General features: G+C 40.3%; 3 protein-coding genes across 4 annotated transcripts in view; 1 reads left to right on the forward strand and 2 right to left on the reverse strand.

The window, feature by feature from the left end:
* The window catches only part of CEP89 (centrosomal protein 89), a 40768-nt gene extending 38238 nt beyond the window's left edge, over nucleotides 1-2530 (reverse strand). Inside the window, exons 1-2 of the mRNA XM_033069731.1 lie at nucleotides 2411-2530; nucleotides 572-678 (exon numbers count right to left, since the gene is read on the reverse strand). Coding sequence (XP_032925622.1) covers nucleotides 572-678; nucleotides 2411-2449 — 146 coding nt within the window. The 5' untranslated portion in view covers nucleotides 2450-2530. The remainder of the gene's footprint in view (nucleotides 1-571; nucleotides 679-2410) is intronic.
* A 146-nt stretch (nucleotides 2531-2676) lies between these two features.
* FAAP24 (FA core complex associated protein 24) lies at nucleotides 2677-6593 on the forward strand. Its single transcript, XM_033069734.2, has 5 exons — nucleotides 2677-3057; nucleotides 3346-3497; nucleotides 4089-4228; nucleotides 4526-4678; nucleotides 5314-6593. The coding sequence occupies exons 2-5, from the start codon at nucleotides 3386-3388 to the stop codon at nucleotides 5554-5556; spliced, it is 648 nt and encodes a 215-aa protein (XP_032925625.1). The 5' UTR covers nucleotides 2677-3057; nucleotides 3346-3385; the 3' UTR covers nucleotides 5557-6593.
* A 1028-nt stretch (nucleotides 6594-7621) lies between these two features.
* RHPN2 (rhophilin Rho GTPase binding protein 2) overlaps nucleotides 7622-22370 on the reverse strand; it is a 40175-nt gene continuing 25426 nt past the window's right edge. For both annotated transcript variants that reach the window (XM_033069733.2, XM_033069732.1), the window contains exons 5-15: nucleotides 21791-21868; nucleotides 20651-20775; nucleotides 18949-19115; nucleotides 16523-16710; nucleotides 15102-15258; nucleotides 14524-14643; nucleotides 14240-14434; nucleotides 13423-13499; nucleotides 12537-12683; nucleotides 10840-10995; nucleotides 7622-9079 (exon numbers count right to left, since the gene is read on the reverse strand). In XM_033069733.2, the coding sequence (XP_032925624.1) occupies nucleotides 8828-9079; nucleotides 10840-10995; nucleotides 12537-12683; nucleotides 13423-13499; nucleotides 14240-14434; nucleotides 14524-14643; nucleotides 15102-15258; nucleotides 16523-16710; nucleotides 18949-19115; nucleotides 20651-20775; nucleotides 21791-21868 (1662 nt within the window). In that variant the 3' untranslated portion in view covers nucleotides 7622-8827. The remainder of the gene's footprint in view (nucleotides 9080-10839; nucleotides 10996-12536; nucleotides 12684-13422; nucleotides 13500-14239; nucleotides 14435-14523; nucleotides 14644-15101; nucleotides 15259-16522; nucleotides 16711-18948; nucleotides 19116-20650; nucleotides 20776-21790; nucleotides 21869-22370) is intronic.

Consider the following 22370-nt stretch of genomic DNA (forward strand, 5'->3'; position numbering starts at 1 on the left):
GAGAAACGTAAAATGAATGACAAGAACTCGAGACCAAAAAGGAAAAAGAAAATAACTAGAATTAAGTAGGAATGTTACAGACACCAGAAAGAGCATGGAAAACAATCAGAATTGAACTACATGCAGAGAAAACATAGAATAAAAACTGTAAGTAACTACAGCTTAAAAGAAAAATAATTTGAATCTTTCTAATCCAGTGTGGTTTCACATGCCAGTTTTTAAAGTCCCTGGTATGGTAGCAAGGTTAATTTATGTTTTTCTAATGAGTTAATATTTCCTGACTCACAGCACTAGTGCTGATGCAGTCCTACCCTCTACTACAGTAGCCAAATTAAAAATTACACTAACTTTAAATAGTCCATTTAAATTGTCACATGTTCATAACAGTTACTGTCCTGAATATTTACCATGCTTAAGAGTGAGGAAACTGCCCCCCTTAAAAATATATTCTTTTTATGAAAAGTTTTGTAAATATTGTAAAGACATGCAATTCTTCTAATCAGGCTTTTCTAATATGCAACAATACCTGATGAAACAACAAAAAATTTCAAAATAAAAAAACAAAACATACCTGGGCCTTTCTGGAGAAGGGTTTGGACTACGAGGGGGAGGGGTGCGGGGAACTGCAGGTTTAGGAGCTATGGTAGCAGCAGGGACCAGGCCATGAGCTATGTGCTTCTAAATGATTTAAAATAAAATTAGTTGACAATGACTTTAAGGATCGCAATGAAAAAAACCACAGGACTGAATGTGCACAGAAACTAACAATGCAAAATAATATACAAAGGAAGAACAATTCAATGCAATTAATGTAAACAGAAGACTTGAAATGACATTTCATTCCTCTTAAAGTCAGAACACCACATAAAGTTGGAAAGCTCGTTTAACATTTATGAACAGTTGGTCTTGAAGGTTAGAAATGTAATTTACATGAGACCCATGCATGTATGTTTTCTACCCACTGTATCACAATTTGCAAAAACAGAATTTCAACTTATCTTTTTCCTAGATATATATATATATATATATAAATATATATATACAAGAAAAATTAGACTAGAAAATAACTTTTTCCAAAACATCTGAATGTTGCTTCAGAGTAACAATATTAGTCCCTTTCTTCTACAGTTTGTCAATCCTCAGTCATAGCAGTATGGGGGAAAAAAATTCCCTACCACTAAGCCTTGTAAGTCTTGCAGTCAAAGGTTCAACGTTTGTTTAAAAAAATTCAAAAAAACAACATATTTTCTCATCAGCAAGCACAGTAATTTTTTAAAATGGTATAATATTAAATACCAGCTCAGAAAAGCTGGAACCACAGCTCCTACAAAAGTTCTGTGAAGGAAACCATGTACTGGTTGAGGTTGGAAGAGAGCTCTGGAGATTGTCAAGTTCAAGCTCCTCCTCAAAGCCGGGTCAGCCATGAGAGGGTTCCCTGGTATCTGTCCAGTCATGCCTTGTGTCTCTCCAGTCTGGTCCAGTGCTGAATCACCCCACAGTATTTTATTATTATGTTTCACCTGAATTGTCTGTGTTTGAGTTTGTGCTCATTACCTCTTGTACTCTCTCGAGGTATCCGAAAATACTATGTCATAATAAAGTCCATCACCTTTGGGCAAATGTTACTCTTTTAGAGAGTGAAACAGGCTAAGTTCTTGCTATTTCTGCTACATATCTTTTTCCCAAATATTCTTTAATTCACTTCTCCAACAGGAAAATGAAGATCTGAAACTGAGAACTATTTCTGGTTTTACACGAAAGCATATCAAATAACTAAATGGTGCATCAAAAGACTGTCTTTTTACCCAGTCTTGCAAATGCACTACTCCCTAAAAAATTAGGGATGTATGTCTGTCTGGCATGCACCATTTCGTTTACTACAGGCTGTTGTAGATACGACTGTGAATGACGCTATTATTATTAGGGAATTGTAAAAATCACTCCACGGTAAAAGTATGACAATGGAAGATCACTACTTTTATTCTAGTAGTAAAAAACCCAAAAACATTTAGTTCAAGAACACTGGAAGAGAACACCCGCACACCTGCTGTCAACAGTACAGCCTTTGGCTGCTCTAAGCCTTGGATCGGAGCTTTTATCAGCTCACTTTCCAGCACTGGGCGGGTGTTTCGAGGATGGCTCGGCCGGCGCTGGGAGCAGCGAGCGGCCCTGCCCGGCCAGCCCTGGCAGCGCCGGAACTGAGGTCAAGAAACGCAGCAGCCCCCAGACATCATTCTGGCTTTGCTTGGGCTTCATCTTTCTCCCCGACTTTCCCTTCAAAGCGCTCACCGATCACCGGCATCAGCCTGCCCCGGAGACCACCCCTCATCCTACTCGCGCACAGAACCCCGCTGTCCTGCTGTCCCCGCTGTCGGTAATGCAGCCCCGCGCCAGGCGCAGCGATACTCACGAAGGGGCCCCTCCGGCCTCTCCTGAACAGGAACGCCATTAGGACAGCACGACTCCGAGCACCGCCTGAGGGCCGCTCCCTCGCCGCCTCGGACGCTTCACCCTCGCGACCCGCCCGGCAACAACGCGGCGGCGGATTCGCAGCGGGCTCGCACTCCTCCAATCAGCGCGCGTCTTACTCAGCCCTCGCTCGGCCCTAGCGACCAATCCGCGGCGAGCCCCGCGCTCCCGCTGCGCTCGGGCCTGCGGAGCTCTCGGTTCCCGTCCCGCTGCGCCGGGCCGTGTCTCCTGCGGAGCTCCCGGTTCCCGTCCCGCTGCGCCGGGCCGTGTCTCCTGCGGAGCTCTCGGTTCCCGTCCCGCTGCGCCGGGCCGTGTCTCCTGCGGAGCTCCCGGTTCCCGTTCCTCTATGCCGGGCCCTTTGCCGTGCCGTGGCACCGGCTTGTCTGTGCTGCTCGTCCTTGGATCACGCCTTAACCTCCGATTTCCCTTAAAGTCACAACAGCATAAAGCTGCCAAACCTGAAAATAATCTCCCAGCAGCTACCTTTCAATAATTGGTCTGGAGACTTACAGCAGCTGAGGGATGGAGGTGCCTCTGGAGTCAGATTTGCCATTCAGGAAGATTTTCTCGCAGCGTGGGTGGATGAAGGTATGGAAAAGGCAATGTGTGTTTTTTTTCACCATCTGCGTGTTTTAATTCAGGCGTTTATCAGACTGAGTGGTAAAGCTGAAAGTGGAATTTCCAAGCCAACACAACAACCTGTATTAAAGCAAACAGAGTTGCTGGCCGATTTTGATACGCTTACCTTAACTGTAAGGAAGCTTGAGGAAGAAAATCGTCTCTTGCAGAATATTGCATCCTAAGTCTATGATTAAAATGTATAAGCTTGGAACAGGTTTCTAAAATGTCTTGCTATTTTTCCACATTTCTTTCTAGAGTGTAACTGCTACTGAAGGAGGACTTTAAAGGCGATCTGATGACAACAAAAGCAAACTTTCCTGCGACAGCAGGATCTATAGTTGTCCCTTATGGGCACGTGATTGCAAATGAGAAGTGGAGAGGGTCAGAGGTAGCCCAAAGGCTACAAGGTAAGCACAGACAAATTGGAAGAGGGAAAGCAAATCAGTAAGGTTAAGAACTGCTGGACTATGCTTTACTCTGTGCCTGACTGGTCCCTTATTTGTGGCATGGACTATGTTAGCAGGCTGGAAGATCCCTGTCATGTATCTGTGTGAGCAGCTCAGTTTTCATAGCTGCAGAGCACTGTAGGGAAGCAGCAGAATCTGCTGTCGGGGGCTTTGTGGATGTGCATCTCCACTGAACTCCCTTGAATTTACATGTGCTGCTGAATTTACTCGGCTGCTTTGCTGGCACAACAAACTAAATTATGATGACCCCTCCAGAAAAGCATGGCATATTTTTGTTCAAGCCCAAAGTTTACTGAGCAGCTCTACTACTTTAAAATCTGTAGATTGGAGCTGCTAATAATTTGCATTATTAAAATATCACACAGTAGTTTATACTGCTTATAATAGAGTTACTGAAAAGGAAAAAACACTTTTTATAAAGTTCATTATGAAGTCAGTAGAATTATGGCACTTTAGGAAGGCTGTGCTGTGAAGTAATTGTTAGTATATTTTTAACTACTGTATTTTTTCTTCTAATAATCTCACCCTAAGGGAAAGTTAGACTCATCTTTGAAGATGGCTTGGGACTGGTGGACTTTCATCTTTCAAACAGAACTTGCATTTTACTTATTTCTGAAGCAGATTTGGTTGCAGGGGATGAATTCAAACGAAGATTGGTTAAGTTTAGAAATGTAAGTGCTATCAAAAGAGAAAAGTTTTCACTTGATATTTGCTTAGTCAATGCTCCTGAAAGCATTCTTCTTGTGTTCTTTAAAAATTTCATTGGCGCTGACCTTTTGGGATAATTTTCACTTGAAAACTGAAAAATTCTGCAGTTGTGTGATAATGCTGTATTAAACCTCAGACCTGTTGCTGCAACTTACATTCTTCCTCTGATTTGCTATTAGGCAGCTCATACTTGAAAGAATTTCTCTCTGTTACATTACATTAACAAGGTTTTTTCTAATATCTTTTTCCTTTCAATACAGGCCAGCAGTCTTAGGGGAATTGTAATTGTAGAGAAAACCCAAATCAGTGGTCAGTACTACTCAGGAGTACAAAAACTTGTTGTACTCGAACTTGGAATGGTATTGCTTCCTGTGGCAAATCAAGGAGAAGCTTCTCAGCTTATTATTCAACTAGTAAGTTTCTGTGTTATATTAAAAGTGTTATAATAAAATATGGGATGTATGGGAAAGCAGGTATTATTCAACTAGTGAGTTTCTGTGTTATATTAAAATATGGGATGTATGGGAAAGCAGGTAGATCTCAGTGATCATTTTAGAGAGAATACATTGGATCTTAAAGGAGTACAACATCATTTGAATGTCAGGAATAAATCTTCTGCAACAGTGATACAGTAGTTTAGTTCAGTGAAAGAAGGTTCATTTGGGAACAAAGAAAAAAGAATATGATTTTGGATTTTTTAAATGTCATCTTGTACTGAGGTAAATGTTACTGTCAAAATCAACTTGAGATTTTGCTTTCTCTAATGCTGGGGAAACTATTTTTAAGTTGCTTCTCTTTACCCTTTCTCAGACTGCATCAAAAAGGTGACAAAAATAATTGTTTTCATCTGTTGCTGCTATTAAGAAATTGTTTCCTAGTAAGATTTTGTCGAACTGCATCCAGTAAGGGAGCACACCTAAGGAGGGAGCTTGTTTTTAAGACTTCCTGGTGATTGCACGGAGCTGTTTAGAGATGAAACGCTGCTAAAGCTGGAGGCAGAGCTTTGCCAGCAGCGCTGGGTGTCGCTGACAGCTCTCTTTGGCCGCAGGTGCGGGAGCAGAGCAGGGACCGCGGCTCCAACCCGTTCGTTCGCAAGCAGCGCTCGCAGCTGGCAGAGCCCGCCGTGCTCCAGGCAGTGCAGCACATCCCCGGCGTCGGGAAAACAAAAGCGCTGCTTTTACTGCAGCGCTTCGGCAGCATCCACCGCCTCTGTAACACACCCATCCATGAGCTGGAGCAAGTAGTTGGACAAACGGTAGCACAACAAATCTATACTTTTTTACATTCCTGACACGCTTGTGCAGTGGTATTTTGCAAAATGAAAACTTGGGGTTTTTCTTCTGAATTGCAAAATTTTGGTTTTAATAATCACACATTATGCTAATTTCTGTAATCGTGGTTAGCAGTAACTGAACTCTGATGCTTCTTTTTTCCATCTGCTCTGTTAATATAAATTAAGTGGTGCAAATTGCCCTGGAAAGATGTGTGTAAGGCCCCCTAGAAAACTGTCTTTTTCAGCATCTGGGTTAAAAAATGGAAGAGCAATATGCTTGCTTACTTCAGTATGAATATGTGCATAGTAACTTCTCAGTAACTGGAAATATGTTACATGTGTTTAAAAAGTTAGCATATATTGCTTTATAGTAACATCTTTGATATATAAATTTTGGAGTTCCTTTGGAAAGTCCTACAGGTTTATCTTTACACTAACTTATTTCTCTGGCCACCCCTCCAGTTCACAGGCTATTAACAAATTTATTCCCCTGTGTCTGATATCCAAAATATTGGTTAATTCGTGTTGTCTTTTTGAATATAGGTTGGTATAATAACAATAAATTGCAAAATATTTTTATATAACCTTTAATATGTTAATTATGCTATCAATTATACTATAACATACACTAAAAAGGAAACAATATGGGAAGCTTTGAGCAGAATTCATAATTCATACTACTCTTCCAGTATTAATGTTTTGAAAATTTACTTATAAAGAGGACTGGTTTTCCTGACATCTTGCATTTTATTTTAAGTTACATTCTTATCCTATTTTCTAAGGGTAAAATTGCCTTTTTCCTTGAGGAGGTGTGTGAAAAGCACCCTTCATACCACTTGCAAATTTGGGTCACAGCAGCAAGGCAGCTGAGTAGGATTTTCCACTCCCTTTTGTGGGATCCTTGGCACTTCTGAAAGTCATCTCTTACACTGGTGAGCATGGACAGCAGGTGGACCTGTTATTTATATTGATTCTGTACTTGGGATGAAAATGTGTCTGTGACTTAGAATAACTATTTCATTTATTGAATAATAAACAACAGAATTTTCAAAAGTGCTGAAAAAATACTACTTTTTTATCAGGCAACTAGGGAGTAGTTTAAGCTTCTTTATACATGGGTTTGCTCAGATCTTATTCCCTCTAAGGTTCTGCCATTTGGCTGTGAAGACAGATTTCACATCTAAAGGCACAGGCTGTTACGCTGCAAGACACAGCATTTCCCTATGGCAAATGGCCATCTGCTCAGGGCATGAAAGAGTTCAGTTGAAGTAGTAACAATTAATATTAATGGAGTTACAGGCTAAACTACTCATCTATTGCTAGCCTTTTTTTTTAGGGCTTTACAGCAACCTTTTACATCCTTGTTACAAAAATTCCTGTGGTCTGAGCAACAGAAGGCACACGTTCATTTCACTGCAAGTTAAGTTAGCTGTTGGCTACCACTCAGTGTAAAATGAGTCTTTAGTTAGCTGACAGAGAACTAAGAGTATTTGTATGGCACCTGAGAGGTCCAAATTTTTACTTGAATTGAGGGGTGTGTTTTCAATTAAAAAAGCTAAGCTTTCCATCCAAGTGTGATGATGGGAAGGGAAAGACAGTTCCTCAGGAACTAAGAGGGAAAGTGTTTCCAGGGACTGTCACAGTGGATCAAGAGAAATGAAGAGCTGGAAGGGTGATTGGTGTGACTTTGCTGAAGGTTTTGTTACTTGGATAGCAATTTCAGCACCCAGGTAAAGTAAATCTCATCTGCATGGAATGCTGTATGGCAGGGCTGTGCACATCAGTGTCTGGCTGCTGCTGCTTGTGTGTGAAAGAAGACTCTTGCACCAATACGTGTAAAAAGTAACTACTAAGGCTAGGCAAGTCACATGTATTTTACAACTTATTTTTTTTTATGGGGAAACTAGAAATATGTTTACTCTTTGTAAGGAAGTTGGTATTGCACAATACTGGAATTTTTCTTAAAACTTTCTTATATCTCAACATTAGAGAAACACAGAGGTATGGCAACAGTAACCAGCAAAAACCTGTAAATTATGCTTTGTCATCCAAGCTGCAGCGCAATCAAAGAGCCACTACTAAATGGCAGTATCTGATTTTTATTCTTAAATAAGAGTATAAGGGTCATCAAGATATTTACACCTACTACATAAGAAATTAAAAACAAACAACTTCAAGGTTTATAGCAAGATGCAGATTTCCATGTAAATTTTAAGCATCTATCTACTCTGTAGATGGCAATGTTAATTAACACTACAGTGTTAGCAATTTTTTATTAATTTCAGGAAATAGAAGAATGTCAAAGAAATGTTCACCAGTTATTTTTTGTCCCTCTCCTTACTACAGATGTAGTTTGCTCATGAATTTTTCCAAGGGCAGAAGAATTTTTTTTTCTTTGCTTGATGTGATAGTAAATAAATATCTTGCCACTTAGTACAAGCACTTTTTTCATATTTTACAGCATCACTGCAATTTATGTGCCCTTGAATCAATATATTATATGTCCATTTTGAGTTTGTTTCACAGCTATCCATTTTATCAAGACTAGTGAGTACAAGTCTTAAGGTAAGTAGGTTAAATAATGTTTGGAAAAAAGCCTGTTTTTAACAATTGAGTCAGCAGGAATTTAAAATGTTATCTAAATCAGAAAGAGAACAGATAAAAAAGCCTTTTGGAGTTCAAAAACCTTTTAAATTTTAAGCCTTCTTATTCTCTTCCAGAATTAAATTACCTATTCAGCAGGCTACACCTAGTACTCTGAGGAAGCATCTCTGCATAAAAACAGAACTCTATGACACCACCCCTTGGCACAAGACTAGTTTCTCTGAATAGTATTATTCTTTCTCTTAAGATAATTCTTTAAAGTAGTGTTAAGTGATTTATTGACTCTAAGCTTTAAGACCAAAATCATTCTTTAATGTGTCCCCTAATATTTTGCATTCAGCATCAAGTTTGTAATAAATAGCTCCCATCTAGCATAGTTATGACTATTTTAATGAAAAATCAGTCCTGACTATATTTTGAAATTCCAAAGGAATCCAGTCCTCATGTAAGCAATTCTATAATCTACATCTTGCTATTGCATACCTGCCAAACCACTTCATTCTAACCTTCAAACACTTCAGTTTTACAGTTTGTGCCAGCTTCTGACCATAAATGGCTCAATGCACAACAAACAAAGTCAGTGGTATTTGTCTGAGTTTACACATACAGTTATGAAGATAAAATTGATCAGTATTTTTATCTACATTTTAAACAAAAGTCACATTAACAGATACTTCTGAAAGATTCAGTACAACGAACTTTCTGAATTCAAAAGTGTGAAGGGAGAAAGCTTCTTCTTAATGTGAGAACTTCCAGCCACAGCTGAAGGCAGGCAGAGTGTACTTGCAGCTTTCTGTCTGTTTTTAGTTCCCCAGCTTAGAAAAGGGAGTTTTAGTGGGGCTTTCTTGGTATGATCCATTTTATCCTCATCCATGGCTAAACAGATTAAGGAGTATGTCTTCTGCATTCCCATAGAGTAAGTTGCACTCTTGCTATGCTGTAGGAAAAAGAGGAGCAGTGTAAGAATCAGTCATCCAAAATGGGTCACAATTTTGACAATAACAAAAGGTTACTGTCCAAATACTTTTCCAGGGCAGACTGCAGCAATCTTTCTGTGCTACTGCCATTACTAAGTGAGCACAAGGCCCTTCAGAGTGCTGTGATCCTGCTATTTTGCACATGCAGACTCAAGGGTATACTCTGCAAAGCATAAAGGAACTTGTGAATCTTTTCTTAGGTTATTGAACATTTACTAGCTTCTAGCACAACTATTTAATATACACACTAACCTCCCTACAAAGCTCAAGTATGTAGTTCTTGCACAGATGGGGAGTCCTTTTGCTGTCTTTGGACAGGTTCTGTGTTGATCACGACTGTAAAAGCTCCTGTGTGACATTCTCTTGGGATACCTGAAAGGCACAGCCTTCTCTGTCTTCTCTAAGCTTTGCCCTGAAGCAATCTGATTATATTCTAGCCTTTTCTTTCCAGTTGCAACTTGGAATGGTAGATGTGTAATTCCTTATTTTCAATTAGGAAAACCAATTTTAAAAAACCAAGAAAACCTAACAGCAGCAGGGGCACCTTAATAGCTTCTCAGGCAACACTGCTTGAATGTCTAAGCTTGCCAGGGAATGTTAAAAGCATGAAGCAGTGGATTTAGCTGAGCTGCAGGTTCTTTCACACAACTAGTAAGTTATTTAGAGCTTAGTATTTTTTAATCTTGTGATGACTTTCCCTTAGTCTAAAGCTTCTTCAGTAGCTTAGTAACTGACTAGACTTAAAAGTTCACCAAAAAAACCCACATACAATAATCCATTATTTAATACAAAAGTCACAGATCATTTAGAATAACAGTGCATAGAAAATAAACATGCGGTGTTGGATGTTCTGTTTCATTCCATTATTGTTTCATTGTGTTTTCTTCAGTGCTGGGCAGGATGCCTTCATCCTCTGGGACATGTTAGGGGATATAAACTAGGTCTTGAAATTTCTCATGCAATTAGAATCTACAGTAATTTCACGACTATAAGGCGCCCCCTATAGTCCGGTGCACCTTATCTGATGTACAAAGTTTCAAAATTTGCCAAACTGGAAGTGTGAGCTGTGAGACATGGGGGGAGCTGGCAGTGCCACGGCAGCCAGCTGGAGGCGGGCCTGGGGACCTGCGGCACCGCCCCTGCTGGGTGAAGGCGGGCCCAGGGGCCCGTGGCACTGCCCCTCCCGGGTCCAGGCAGTCCCAGGGGCCCATGGCTGCCGGGTGAAGGTGGGTCCGGTGGCTCGCGGCACCACCCCTGCCGGGTACAGGCGGGCCCGGGGGCCCATGGCTGCCGGCTTGAGGCAGGGCATCGGCCAGCAAATGCGCGGGGGGAGCTGGGGGCGGAGCCTCGCTGCAAAAAAAAAGTGCGTCTTATAGTCCGGTGCACCTTATCTGATCTACAAAGTTGCGAATTTTGCTGACTCCCAGGGGGTGCGCCTTATAGTCCGGTGCGCCTTATAGTCGTGAAATTACTGTAAGTAGTTCCACCACAAAAAAAAAGCCCACCATCCAACCATTCTTATGCAGACAGACTGTTTTAGCTTGCTAGGTCACCGTGGTTTAACAGATGGTTTAAAACTGAGCACACATCTGAAGCTATTATATTCACAGATTGAGATACATGACTACATGAAAGTAAACATTAAGCAGGGACTGAAGGCAGGCAAGTAAAAAAACTCTAGCATACCAAATCTGCAAAACCTATTTGCCTCATTACATACCAAAGATGCCGCTGTATCCTGGCAACTGATAACCTCAAGCTCCATGGGCTCCTTTCCCACACTTTTCAATTTTTCCAGCACCTCATTCACACCAAGCCACTTGCAATCCATGCCACCAACTGAAACAATGTAATCACCTTCTTTCAGGCCTGCTGACTGTCAAAAAATTGGGCACAGGTTATTATCTGGAATTATAAAGACACGTAAAATGTTTTTGTCATCATACCGTATCTGCCCCAAAGGCATTTCACTCTTAGATGCTACAAACCCATTCTCTAGCCACACAGGTGCAACTTCCTCAAGTACACAAATTACCTCTTGAGTTACCATTGATGTGATTCTGCTATACTCAGAGGTTGGCTCTTTTAATGCTCTTTTCACTTTTCTCCTTAAGTACAGTAATTTCACAAATACAAGCCGCACCATTTTGACTAAGATTTTGCTCCCAAACCAGAAATGCGGCTAATACTCAGGAGTGGCCAATATGTGAATAATTTTCTGACATTTACAACCTCAGAAGTACCAGCCAGGGTGCCGAGCCGAGCAGCTGCCAGTAAAAGCCAGCATTTCGCGATTGTTACAAATCGTTACTCTGTTGCGCCGCGAGTGGAGCCTGGTTCCCAGCAGGCAGCACGGGGGGCAGGGAGAGAGGCGGGAGAGCTCTCTCCTTCCCTCCTCTGCCGCAGCCCGGGGGAGAGACGGGGGAGCCCCATGCCGCCATCACCGCGGCTCGGGGAGGCGGCAGGGGCCCTGTGCCGCCATTGCCGCGGCTTGGGGAGGAGACGGGGGGCTCCGTCCCTGCCTGCCACCACAGGGCAGCGCCGGGCCAGGGCAAGCGAGCCCAGAGGCGGAGGCTGGCCCCGAGCGACCCCACCGAGCTGGGCCACCTGGCCCCGTCGGCAGCCCCGAGCGGGCTGAGCCTGCACAGCCTGAGCCGAACCAGTAAACCCCGCCCTGCCGCAGTTCTGTTACTAATTGGCAACTTTGTTGCACGCGGGTCCTTGCTGCGAACGACAGAGCGGCTTATACTCAGGTGTGGCTTATTTATGGACAAAGAACGAAATATTTGCCAACACCCAGAGATCTGGCTTATACTCAGTGCCGCTTGTATTCGTGAAATTACTGTAAATGAAACCTGAGTTTTGCTACACTATTGTCCTCCAGAAGACATTTTCTATAGTATTTAATTCTTTTTCTTCTTTATTTTTATTTGTACTTCTGTGGTTACTTCTGCCTTTTCCAGAAGTAAACTGCTTATCACTACAAGCTGCTTTATCCCTTTGGAGTTTCCCTGAAATATCAACATCCCAAGCCAATAAAACATTCTTGCCCCTCTTTCCTTAGGCAGACATTACACCTTGCATTCCGTTCCTGATCCTTATTCTTCTTGCTACTTTTTAAAGCATTTATTCCTTCTAACTTCCTGAATAAGACAGGAAGTAACATTTGCTTTTATTATTTGTGACTTTTTAACTGCTAAGAATGAACAAGAGAAAGAAATCAACTCTAGTTTCATGTGATGTTGGGGATATGGGTACTTTATCAATCTGCAACATATAAAGCTCAAAATGCATTCAAGTTATATGAATTGACTACAGTAACTCTATAAATACTCTATACATGAGTATGAGCAAGCTAAAGGTACATTTTAATGCTAGAGTCTGCAGAGAAATTGTTAATCACACCAATATACTTACTGCTGCAGAACAAGCTGGATCAAGACAATAAACCTGTACTGGAGCACCTCCTTTTAGACTGAATCCAAGCCCTCCTGCTTCAGGGTGAAGGCAGATGGTACGAGGAGCTGTCCACCTCTGCTTGGCTGAGAACACTGTCAGTGGGCCCTGGAGGTAACACAAAGCAGGCACACATGGTTTACTGTCACTTCTATGTAAGCATTTCTGGTTTTATAAGTCAAAATGCTTTAAGTTCATCTATTGTAGATTTTACTCAGGTTAACTTCCAGCTAATTCCCTGGAAATGCAAAGTCCTATTTCTCAATAGTTCAGTTGATACTTCAAACAGAGTGGGATAAAGGCAACTGCCAAGTTGTTCCAGGATGTCTGTTAGGGTGTGCAGAATCTTTTGGGTGCACAGGCTGTAAGGTCCTGTATTGCTGCATTTCAGAGGAGATAAACTGATTAATGAAACATTGCACATTCTTATCCTAACCGTAACTCCCAGCTCCTTTTGCTCGCTGACACATACAGAGCCACCTGAAACACTGGCTGTGTCTCATGTAAGTCACATGTTCTGCATGCTTGTCTCCACCTACCAGGTGTTTCTCCCAGCCTTTAAACTGTGTGTAATGATCTGGTGAGACTTCATGGGACTTTGATGAAGGTTTTCAAGACTGAATGCTGTGCAAGCCATACAGAAAGGGCAGTTAATTCTTTGCTTCTCTCAAGTTGACTTACACCTCTAAAGCTAGTACTGATTTCTCCAATAGCTTCTGAAAAAAACCTCAATTACTACAGTATTATTTCTTCAGGCTAAAATACTTGTGTCCCCTCCCTCCCATAACAGGGAATTTATAGTTGTTATCATATGGCAGAGGTTGATCAGCATTACTATGTTACATACCAGCTTGTGAAAGAAGTCTTTAACTTTCACCTTGGAAAACTGAGGAGCAATTGTTTCTATTTTATGTTCTGTTTTAGCTAAAATTAAAAGAAAACAAAAGTTAATTTTAAGTATTAGTTAGAAGACATCAAAATTTATTTTTATTGCATTATAAGCTAGATAGGAATTTGTCCTAAATTCTACTGGGCTGTGGAAAAATTAATTTTTTGTGGAAGCATGATAGATACGAGAACTGTCTAAAAACATCTTCAGAGCTCACAGTATCAATGTGGAAAAGTTAAAAAAATCGGTCTGAACAAAATTAGGCTGTTTCTCGTCTTTAAATTTATTTTTCTTTGACAAGTTTTTAAAACCAGCACTCATAGTCTCCGACTGCATCCAAAGAAGAAAAAGTTGTATGAGCTGGACTATGGGCAGAAACAAAAAAGCAGTCAAATTGAGTTAACAGCCCAGTCTAGTACAAGAGTTGGGCTCAAGAAATAGGTACTGTAGTTTTCCCCCATATAATTTTAACTTTTTAAGTTTCCCCATTTTTTTTCTAGCTCACAAAAAAAGCTGCATTCTGACTAACCACCATTGTCATCTACCCCCAAAACCAGTGCTGCTAGAGACAGAAATACTGTAAAACAGTTCTAACAAAATATCTGTGATTGAGGAAACCCGTAAGGAATCGGAACTCTACAAATGTACAGCATATACATTATTTATGCTATGTATGGAAGCCCATTCTATATGTATTCATCTCTCTAAATTAAAGGCCCAGCCCCATGAAAGCTGTTTGGTTAGATAACCTTCATGTCTGGCTGGGAACACTCACAGAGTATATCTGGAGCCTGAATTAGACTCAGGAAGTCATCTTCTGTCTCCTGCTGAGCATATTTGAGAAGGGAACGCTTGTGTGCAGCTGTCAGAACCTCCTGAAGAACCTCAATGTTCCGAAGCTTTTTGCACAGCCCACAGACTCTCAGAGCTTCTTCATGGTAAACAATGGCTTTGCGCAAATGTGCTTTCCCTGCAAACATTCAAAGCCATTGGTTGGCATCCACGCACAAGAAATCCAAGGTAATATTCAAATTGTAGCTGTGTGAAACTGGCAGTTACCCAATTGTTTTCTCTGAACTTTGTCCTTTAAAACAGCAAGAACCATCAGCCCTTCAGGTATGTGGTCATAGAGCTGGGACAAGGCTTTCTCCTGCTGATCTTCATCATCACCAGGCTGCACTGTAATCATGGAGAAAAAACATGAACCAGACACATCTCTAGGTCTCCTCTATTGTGTAGTTATTTCTACATTCTCCCCCAATGCAGTGAAATACTTATCTATGTATATAAATATATAAATAATAATTTCAAGTTTTTGATTTTAACATCTACAATATGCAAGTAATACTTCCATGCCAGAACATATTGATGAAATCTGAACTATTTAGTAGCATACAATGGATATGTAACTTTTCTTTTGCTTCTGTAAAAGTTAGTTTACTGAATTTTCACATTTTTCTCAAATCTGAGTGGGGAAAATGACCGCAATTTAACATATATTGAAGCACCAAAGTTCCTGGCTCCAAGACTTATTCCCAGACCACATTATAACTGTTGGTCTATTTAATAATTCGTATTTATTTATTTTTTAAAATATATTTTATTTATACAAACATATAAAGAAGTATGGTTCTTACATTCATGGTCACACAGAATGGTAGCAATGAAGTAATGGGCCAGAGCTTTGTAATGGTCTGATTTTATTTGTGCCAGCTTAGACCAGGAATAGGGAATATTCTCTTTCACTGGTTCCTGATTCATTGCAGTGTTAACCAGCATGTAAACCTCTCCCACCTAAAATAAAGCAAATAATTGAAGTATGAGAACTTAATATGAGGTACTAGGAACTCAAGAAATGGATATCATAGTAAGGCTTAAGATAATTTCATGTACAAACACATCAAAAAAGGGGAAAATATGGTTAGGATGGGTTGGAATTAAGCTTGGGAAAAAATTTAAATGTCTTTTCTGATTTTTCCCTCACAAGAAAGGTAAATAAATTTCGTACAAGAATAGATGGACTAAGTCAGTCCATCTATAGGGCTTCATAGTTAAATAAAAACACCATGTAATAAACATGTCTTCAAATATATCTCATTCATTCAGTTAAAAAAAGTGAAGCATATTCAAGCAGTAGGTTTGTGCTACACTTTGAAACTGTGGAGTCATACATAGCCTTAAGTTTGTGTGGTCTAGTTAAAACTGGGATATTACCCTTTATACAGAGGAAATAAAATAGTTTTTCATGCAGTGAATGCTCTTTAATGGATCAAACTACTTCAACTGACAGAATCAACAAATCTTTCCCCTGCAGCTGATCAATCCTACAGACATGTCATGGTGGCTTTACAGGGCTGGTATGAAAGGCTTTGCCTGTTTTTCTACTACAGAACCACTTATGTACCTGCTACTCTGAAACAACAGAAAGCACAGCAGTATCTTCATGGCACACTGATTTTTTGGTACATACCTCAATCAAGTATTAACACTACCTTCTGGGGCAAGCCTATCTCACCATTTCTTGGCAAGTCCCATGAAAGATCTGCAGGTACCAATTTAACTCTATTTGTCAAGGTCCTTCCCTCAGTTACAATTTAGCTGTTCTTTTGGATTAAGCTTTTTAGGTTTGCATGCCCTTCAGCAGCTGGGAAACAAGACAGGTTGTGTTCAATACTTAACAGGGAACCACACAAACAACCCATAGCCTTTACATGTAATTCTGTGGATGAAATCTGTACTGTTTGAAAGACAACAAAAATAGCTTGTAAAAATCCTTCAGCAAGTTCATTGCCTGTTTCTGTTAATCTCTATTAATTATGAATTAAATAAATTGTAACAACTCTAAAATAATATTTAAACGTCATCTGTTCACATTTTAATCTTCTGAAAGGTTGTGTTTCTCACTGTAGTTTGTGACCTGCCCCATGTTATTTTTGGTTTCCAGTAATGGTTGTTAACATTTGCATTCAATAAATTTAGTTAGTATTACTAAAAGCTGTAGGTAGTAAGCACTGTAAAGAGTCGCTGTAAAGACTAGATTGAAAGTCCCATATTTTACCTTGGCAACTTCCTGTGTCATTTTTATTAGTGTGAAAAACTCATTGCGTATTCCAGAAAGACCAATCTGCTCAAAAACACACTCTCGAGCTTGGGCAAGCATCATTTTCACCAGCACATTCAGCATTGCTGGGCTCATGTCGTAGCTTGGGGTGTGAGTAAAGGTCTCCTTCAAGTAGCTTAAAACTCCTGCAATTACAAAATGGTTTTGTCAGCATTACAAAGATAAATAAGTGAACTTAATTCCAGTATGTACCATAATTAGGATTTAAAGGATATTTTCTAGTATTGCACTACAGCCATCTGAAGGAATTCTTGGTGCATAAGATGTTAGACTGACCTACAGGTTTTGCTTTGCAGTGCAATCAATCATCCCCAAGTACAGTTGTAAAATTACACTTCAGAGGAGCAATAGAAACTGCAAGTTTTGAGGGCACTGCCTTCTGATTTGCATGTAAAAGTTCTTGTGATTGACCATAAGACTGTGCTGAACTAAACGTGACTTTTATGTGGGAGTGGCAGACTATGGCTTCTACAGGGGACAAAAAAGACAAAAATCTGCACACGTATAAGGAGATGACAGTAGTAGAACCTCTGGAAAGAAGGGAAAGATACAAACATATAAACTTAATTAAATATTAATTTTTTTTTCAGATGCTGCTAAGTGCATTGTGTGTCCCAATGAAAGCTCCGTTCCATGCCTGTAAACCACTTTATTTGTAATTATATTTAATAGGGTAAAAATAAGATTATTCTCTAGATCTTTGGTGCCACCAAAATATTAGCAATTTCCATCATATATCAAATTTCAAACACTAACTGTAGTGCAATACTAAGTAACAGTTTCATGGATGGAAGTATAACCTTCAGCAGGCATGTCACCCAACTGGTTTAGTGAGTTCAGCCAGCTTGCTAATGCTGACAGTCCTGCAGCAGGGTAACAGTAAGACCTCTGCCTCTGAAGTATTTCAGCTTCTGTAATCTGACTTTTTGCCACTACACTCAGTTCTGGCCATGTTGTGCAGTATTTTCCTACTAAATGTTGTCTGTGATTTTTTACTTCCCATGTTACACTCATATCTGAACTTTTAATAAGCCATTAAACAAATTTGAAACATGGCCATCCCTACCTTTATGCACTAAAAAAATTAATCTCAAATTTACCAGGCATATCCCAAGTATACTGATGGAGTTTCAGTGTTCCTACGGAAAGGAACAAACCCAAACATGGGGTTTTTTGTTCTCAACATTTTCTGCTTATGTTAAGGATAAATTCTGTGCAACACCTTCCATTCAGCACTGGGAAACAGTTAATACAGACTCTATCCTACCTCTGCCAACGTAATGAAGTGTTACAGCACTGTGCACAGGTACAATGAAATGCCTCCTGAGCTTGCTGCTTTGGGGCCCTGCAAAGGTAACTCTGGTAGCAAGTAACACCTTTCCAGTTTTGCATTCATTCTGAAGTGAAAAGCAGTGATTTTTTTGTTTAATTTGCAAAATGGAAGGAGCAGCAGTAAAATGGAGAAATTTCTCAACTACTGAAATTTCTTTCAGATGAAATATAAAGGTTGAAAAATAATTTATTGTTTTAAATATGGATGAAGAAATAATACACTTTTTTGACAGCTGTGTACTCAAATGAGGGGATTTATGAAAATTCAACTCTGTGCTCCACAGCTTTTAGCTGATAAAACTACCCATACAGTGCAAACCAATAGTCACAGATGTTAATGCAGAAATAAATCTTGCAGTACATATTGATTACAAAGGACATGTCTTTAAATACTCCATGTAGCAGAGATGATACTTACAAAACAAAGTAGAAAATCTATTTGGAAGCCTCCAGTGAAAACAAAAGACTTTATATTATGTTAGTTCAAGGGATAAGATTCCCTTTATAAGAATTTCTATTTCTCTATGCTTGGGACAGATTGGTTATTTTGAACCTGCTGGCCTTGGGAATTTATGGAAAACAGGTAGTCAACTTCCAAAGAATTGCAACTTTCACCAGAGGGAAAAGCAAGATTAATTTAAAGAGGCTCATATGGAAAACAAGGTTACAGGGTTTATATCAAACCTGTCAATTGTCTCTAATACAGATTTGACACCCATGTGCTATCACTGAGGTAAAAGCAGTTACGTCAGTGAAAGAAAGAATGAAGCAGTTAATGCTAGTGCTGTAACTTTGACCTTTGAACTGCAGTTCAGTAATGATTAACCACAGTATTCACTGTCTTATGTCCATGTTCAGACTGCAGTTCCAGGTTGTGAATTAAAGCTCCATCTGAGCTCTTCACTAGGCTTTTTGAATGTCTCTATTCCTCCTTTCTTTGTGTAATCAGGCCAGTAGAAAATGCATAATGACATCAGAATGACAATGGGGACATTTGCATGAAGATCTTTCCAATATTTTAAGGTGTGTACCTGCAGCTTTCTGAAAAGCATCAACAGCATTTTCAAGTCCAGCCTGGGTCTGACGATTGCATCTTGTTCCAATCTGTGTGTAGAGAGCTCCAATGTTGAATAAAATACTAGCTTTTTCAAGCAACAGATTTTGCTGGCACACTGGGACACCTGTGAAGGAATCATACCTTGGGAAACAAATATTAGAAGTGTTAAGATCAGCAGAGTCCATTGAAAAAAACAAGTACAGTAATTTCACGATTACAAACCGCACTGACTATAAGCCGCATCACTGGGTGTCGGCAACATTTTGTTCTTTGTCCATACACAAGCCGCACCTGATTATAAGCCTCTCTGTCATTCACAGCGAGGACCCATGTGCAACAAAGTTGCCAAATAGTAACAGAATCGCGGGATTGTGGGGTTTACTGGCTTGGCTCGGCCCGCTCGGGGCTGCCAATGGGGCCAGGTGGCCCAGCCCAGCCCTGCCTCGCCGCAGGGCTGGCAGGAGGGAGCCCCTGCCTCCCTCTTGGGCCGTGGGGATGGCAGCATGCAGTCCCCCGCCTCTCCCCCGGGCTGTGCTGCCTGAAGGAGGGAGCCCCCGCCTCCCCCCACCCCCCGCCCCGCTGGCACAGAGCCCAGCTCCACCCGCCGCACAACAGAGTAACCAATTTGTAACAATCATGCAATGCCGGGTTTTACTGGCAGGTGCTCGGCTCGGCACCTTGGCTGCATTTCCGGAGTTGGAAATTTCAGAAATTTTTTCACATATTAGTCGCTCCTGAGTGTAAGCCGCATTTCCAGGGCGGAATCAAAATTTTAGTAAAAATGGTGCGGCTTATAATCCTGAAATTACTGTACTTTTATTCTGTTTTTCTGAATGAATAGTGGAATTCTTAACTGTCCTGCTACAGTGAAAATGAAGGTGGACAGACACACCATAATGTTTTGCAAGGATAATCCACATAATTAACGTAAGTCAGGGAACACCTTTATTTGAGACAGTTTTCAGCAGGGTTTATAGTACTGCCTCCATAAGGTCATTACATTTAACTCAGAAGAGCCCATAAAACATCACAGGGCTGAAGAGCATATCAGGGAAGGATCCATATGTGCTGCCACACTCTCCTGCTTAGATGTTGCCAAAGATCAACCACTGGCAGGTGAGATCCTCTACTGCTTAAGTTTAAAGTTTTCCATTTGCAGTTCTGACTAGAAATTTAACAGTTCCTCTTGGCTACATGGTAATCATCTTTTTCCATCACAAAAATTTTGAATTCAGAGTCAAATTTTGCTCACAGAATCAGCAAATACTCCCTTATTGAAAATTATGTTGCTCCTTTCTCTCTTCTGGCCCAAGTGGTCTTCTTAACAAATTGAAGGAAGGGAATTAAGGTCTGAACCCATTCTTGTACTCATTTTGTACACCTGGGCTCAGAATTCAGAAACACCTGTAGCTGTCCAAAATGAAGATTATTTTTTCTCTTTCTCCCTTGTGCTAACCTGTCACCCAAATCATAATCTAGCCAATGTTTTCACTCTAAGCATGTGAAGGGTGTATTGTATTCAGGCTTACTCTTAACTAAGAAAAAAAAAAATTGACAACGCACACTGTAGGGATTCAAGAGGAGACACACTGACATACATCGATTAAAAAGAAAAGTCAATGATTAACCAGTGTTCTGGGAGGGGAAAAAAAGAGAAACGCGAACTACACACTTACCATGTAAATAAAACTCCAATGTGCCTGGTGGGTGGGAAAAATCTGTTTTCTACATAACCAAGTTGCAGGAAATAACTTATCAACATCTCAATGCCAGCTTCATCTCGGCTAGGAGTGCGGCAGGCCTTGAAACACAATGGATTAAAATTAAGTTAATTCTGTTGAGTTACAGGATGGGTACTGAAACCCCAAAGATAAAGCTCTGCTTCCCTTGGACTTTTGCATACCATAGAAATATGTGGAACCTGAGAACAGTAAGCTTAAAGCAACATGGATTCATGACAGAAGTTTTTCAGTAGCACATTTTTTTTTAAAAGCAAACAAAATCTGTTTGGCAAGTCTCAAGGTTAATTAAATAAAGATTGTAGGTATTTCATGAACGCTACAGAGAAGGCTTGTGTTTCTAGCATAGCACAGGGAATAAACTGTAGTTAGAAATAGCCACCATTCTACTACAATATTTTGCCAGATTAATTCACTTCAACACTCTTCCTGCTAAATTTTAAATACAGTAATTTCACTACTATAAGGCGCACCGGATTATAAGGCACACTTCCGGGTTTCAGCAAATTTCCAAAATTTTGCCGATATGTAAGGTGCACCGGACTATAAGGCCAGCTCCCCCCGCGCAGTTGCTGGCCGAGGCCCCGCCTCAACCCGGCAGCCGCAGCACCACAGGCCCCCCTGCACCCGCGGCCCCGCCTCCACCCGCCAGCTCCCCCCACGACTCGCACTTCTGGGTTGGCAAATTTCCAAACTCTGTCCATATACAAGGCGCACTGGACTATAAGCTGCACTTCTGGGTTCGGGCCAAAATTTTAGTCAAAAGGGTGCACCTTATAGTCATGAAATTACTGTCTTTTAAAATAAAAAACAATAGGCAAGACAAGTCTTAGATTTACAAAATTTACAGTTACATCAATAGCTCAATCATTTTGCATGACTTCATCTGTTTCTTCACTTTTTCTTCACTCAGATTGCAAAGGTCTTGGACAATGGAAATTCATGCACCATGTCTCAGAAACGAACTCAATAAGAGTACAGTAAGCTCTAAGTAAAAATTTCATGTTTTGATTCCATACAAAAGTTATTTACAACTGTATATTAAAAGACCTCAGAGTATACCATACTTAAACTTACTTGTCTCAGATCCATGAGATCTGCTATTTCGTCTTCATACTCTGAACTGTCTTGACTATAATGTTCCAGAATAAAGTCCTAACAAAAGAAAAAAAAGATAAAACCTGGAATATCTAAAATTAGCCTAAACTATTTTTCCTACAGTTACAAACAGTACGAAATGGATTCAGTTGTGATTTGAACATCTACTCCCTTTTAGTCAATAGTACATTAGCACATAGCAATGAGATTACAGTAAGACAGAAGAATTTGATATCTTAGACAAATTTCACTGGAATCAAACATCTGCTACATTAGTTCCAATTGGTTTTAAAACAACACTACTTAGTGGTTTGAAAGGGACAAACAAACCCTGTTATCTAAAATGACAATGGGATCAAGTGACCATAAAAACTTGCTAACAGAGACTGCCAACTTCTTGTGAGCTACACTAGGGCAATTCCACTTAAAATAACAAAGCTGCAATGACATGAAGTGGTACCATGATCTGACCATGGACTTTAACCCACAGAAGTAAAAATAGAGACAAATGCTACAGTGATACCAGATGGATTACTGTGAGATAAAAATCTATATTGCA

This window comes from Catharus ustulatus, chromosome 11, assembly GCF_009819885.2.
Source record: "Catharus ustulatus isolate bCatUst1 chromosome 11, bCatUst1.pri.v2, whole genome shotgun sequence".
Lineage (NCBI taxonomy): Eukaryota > Metazoa > Chordata > Aves > Passeriformes > Turdidae > Catharus > Catharus ustulatus.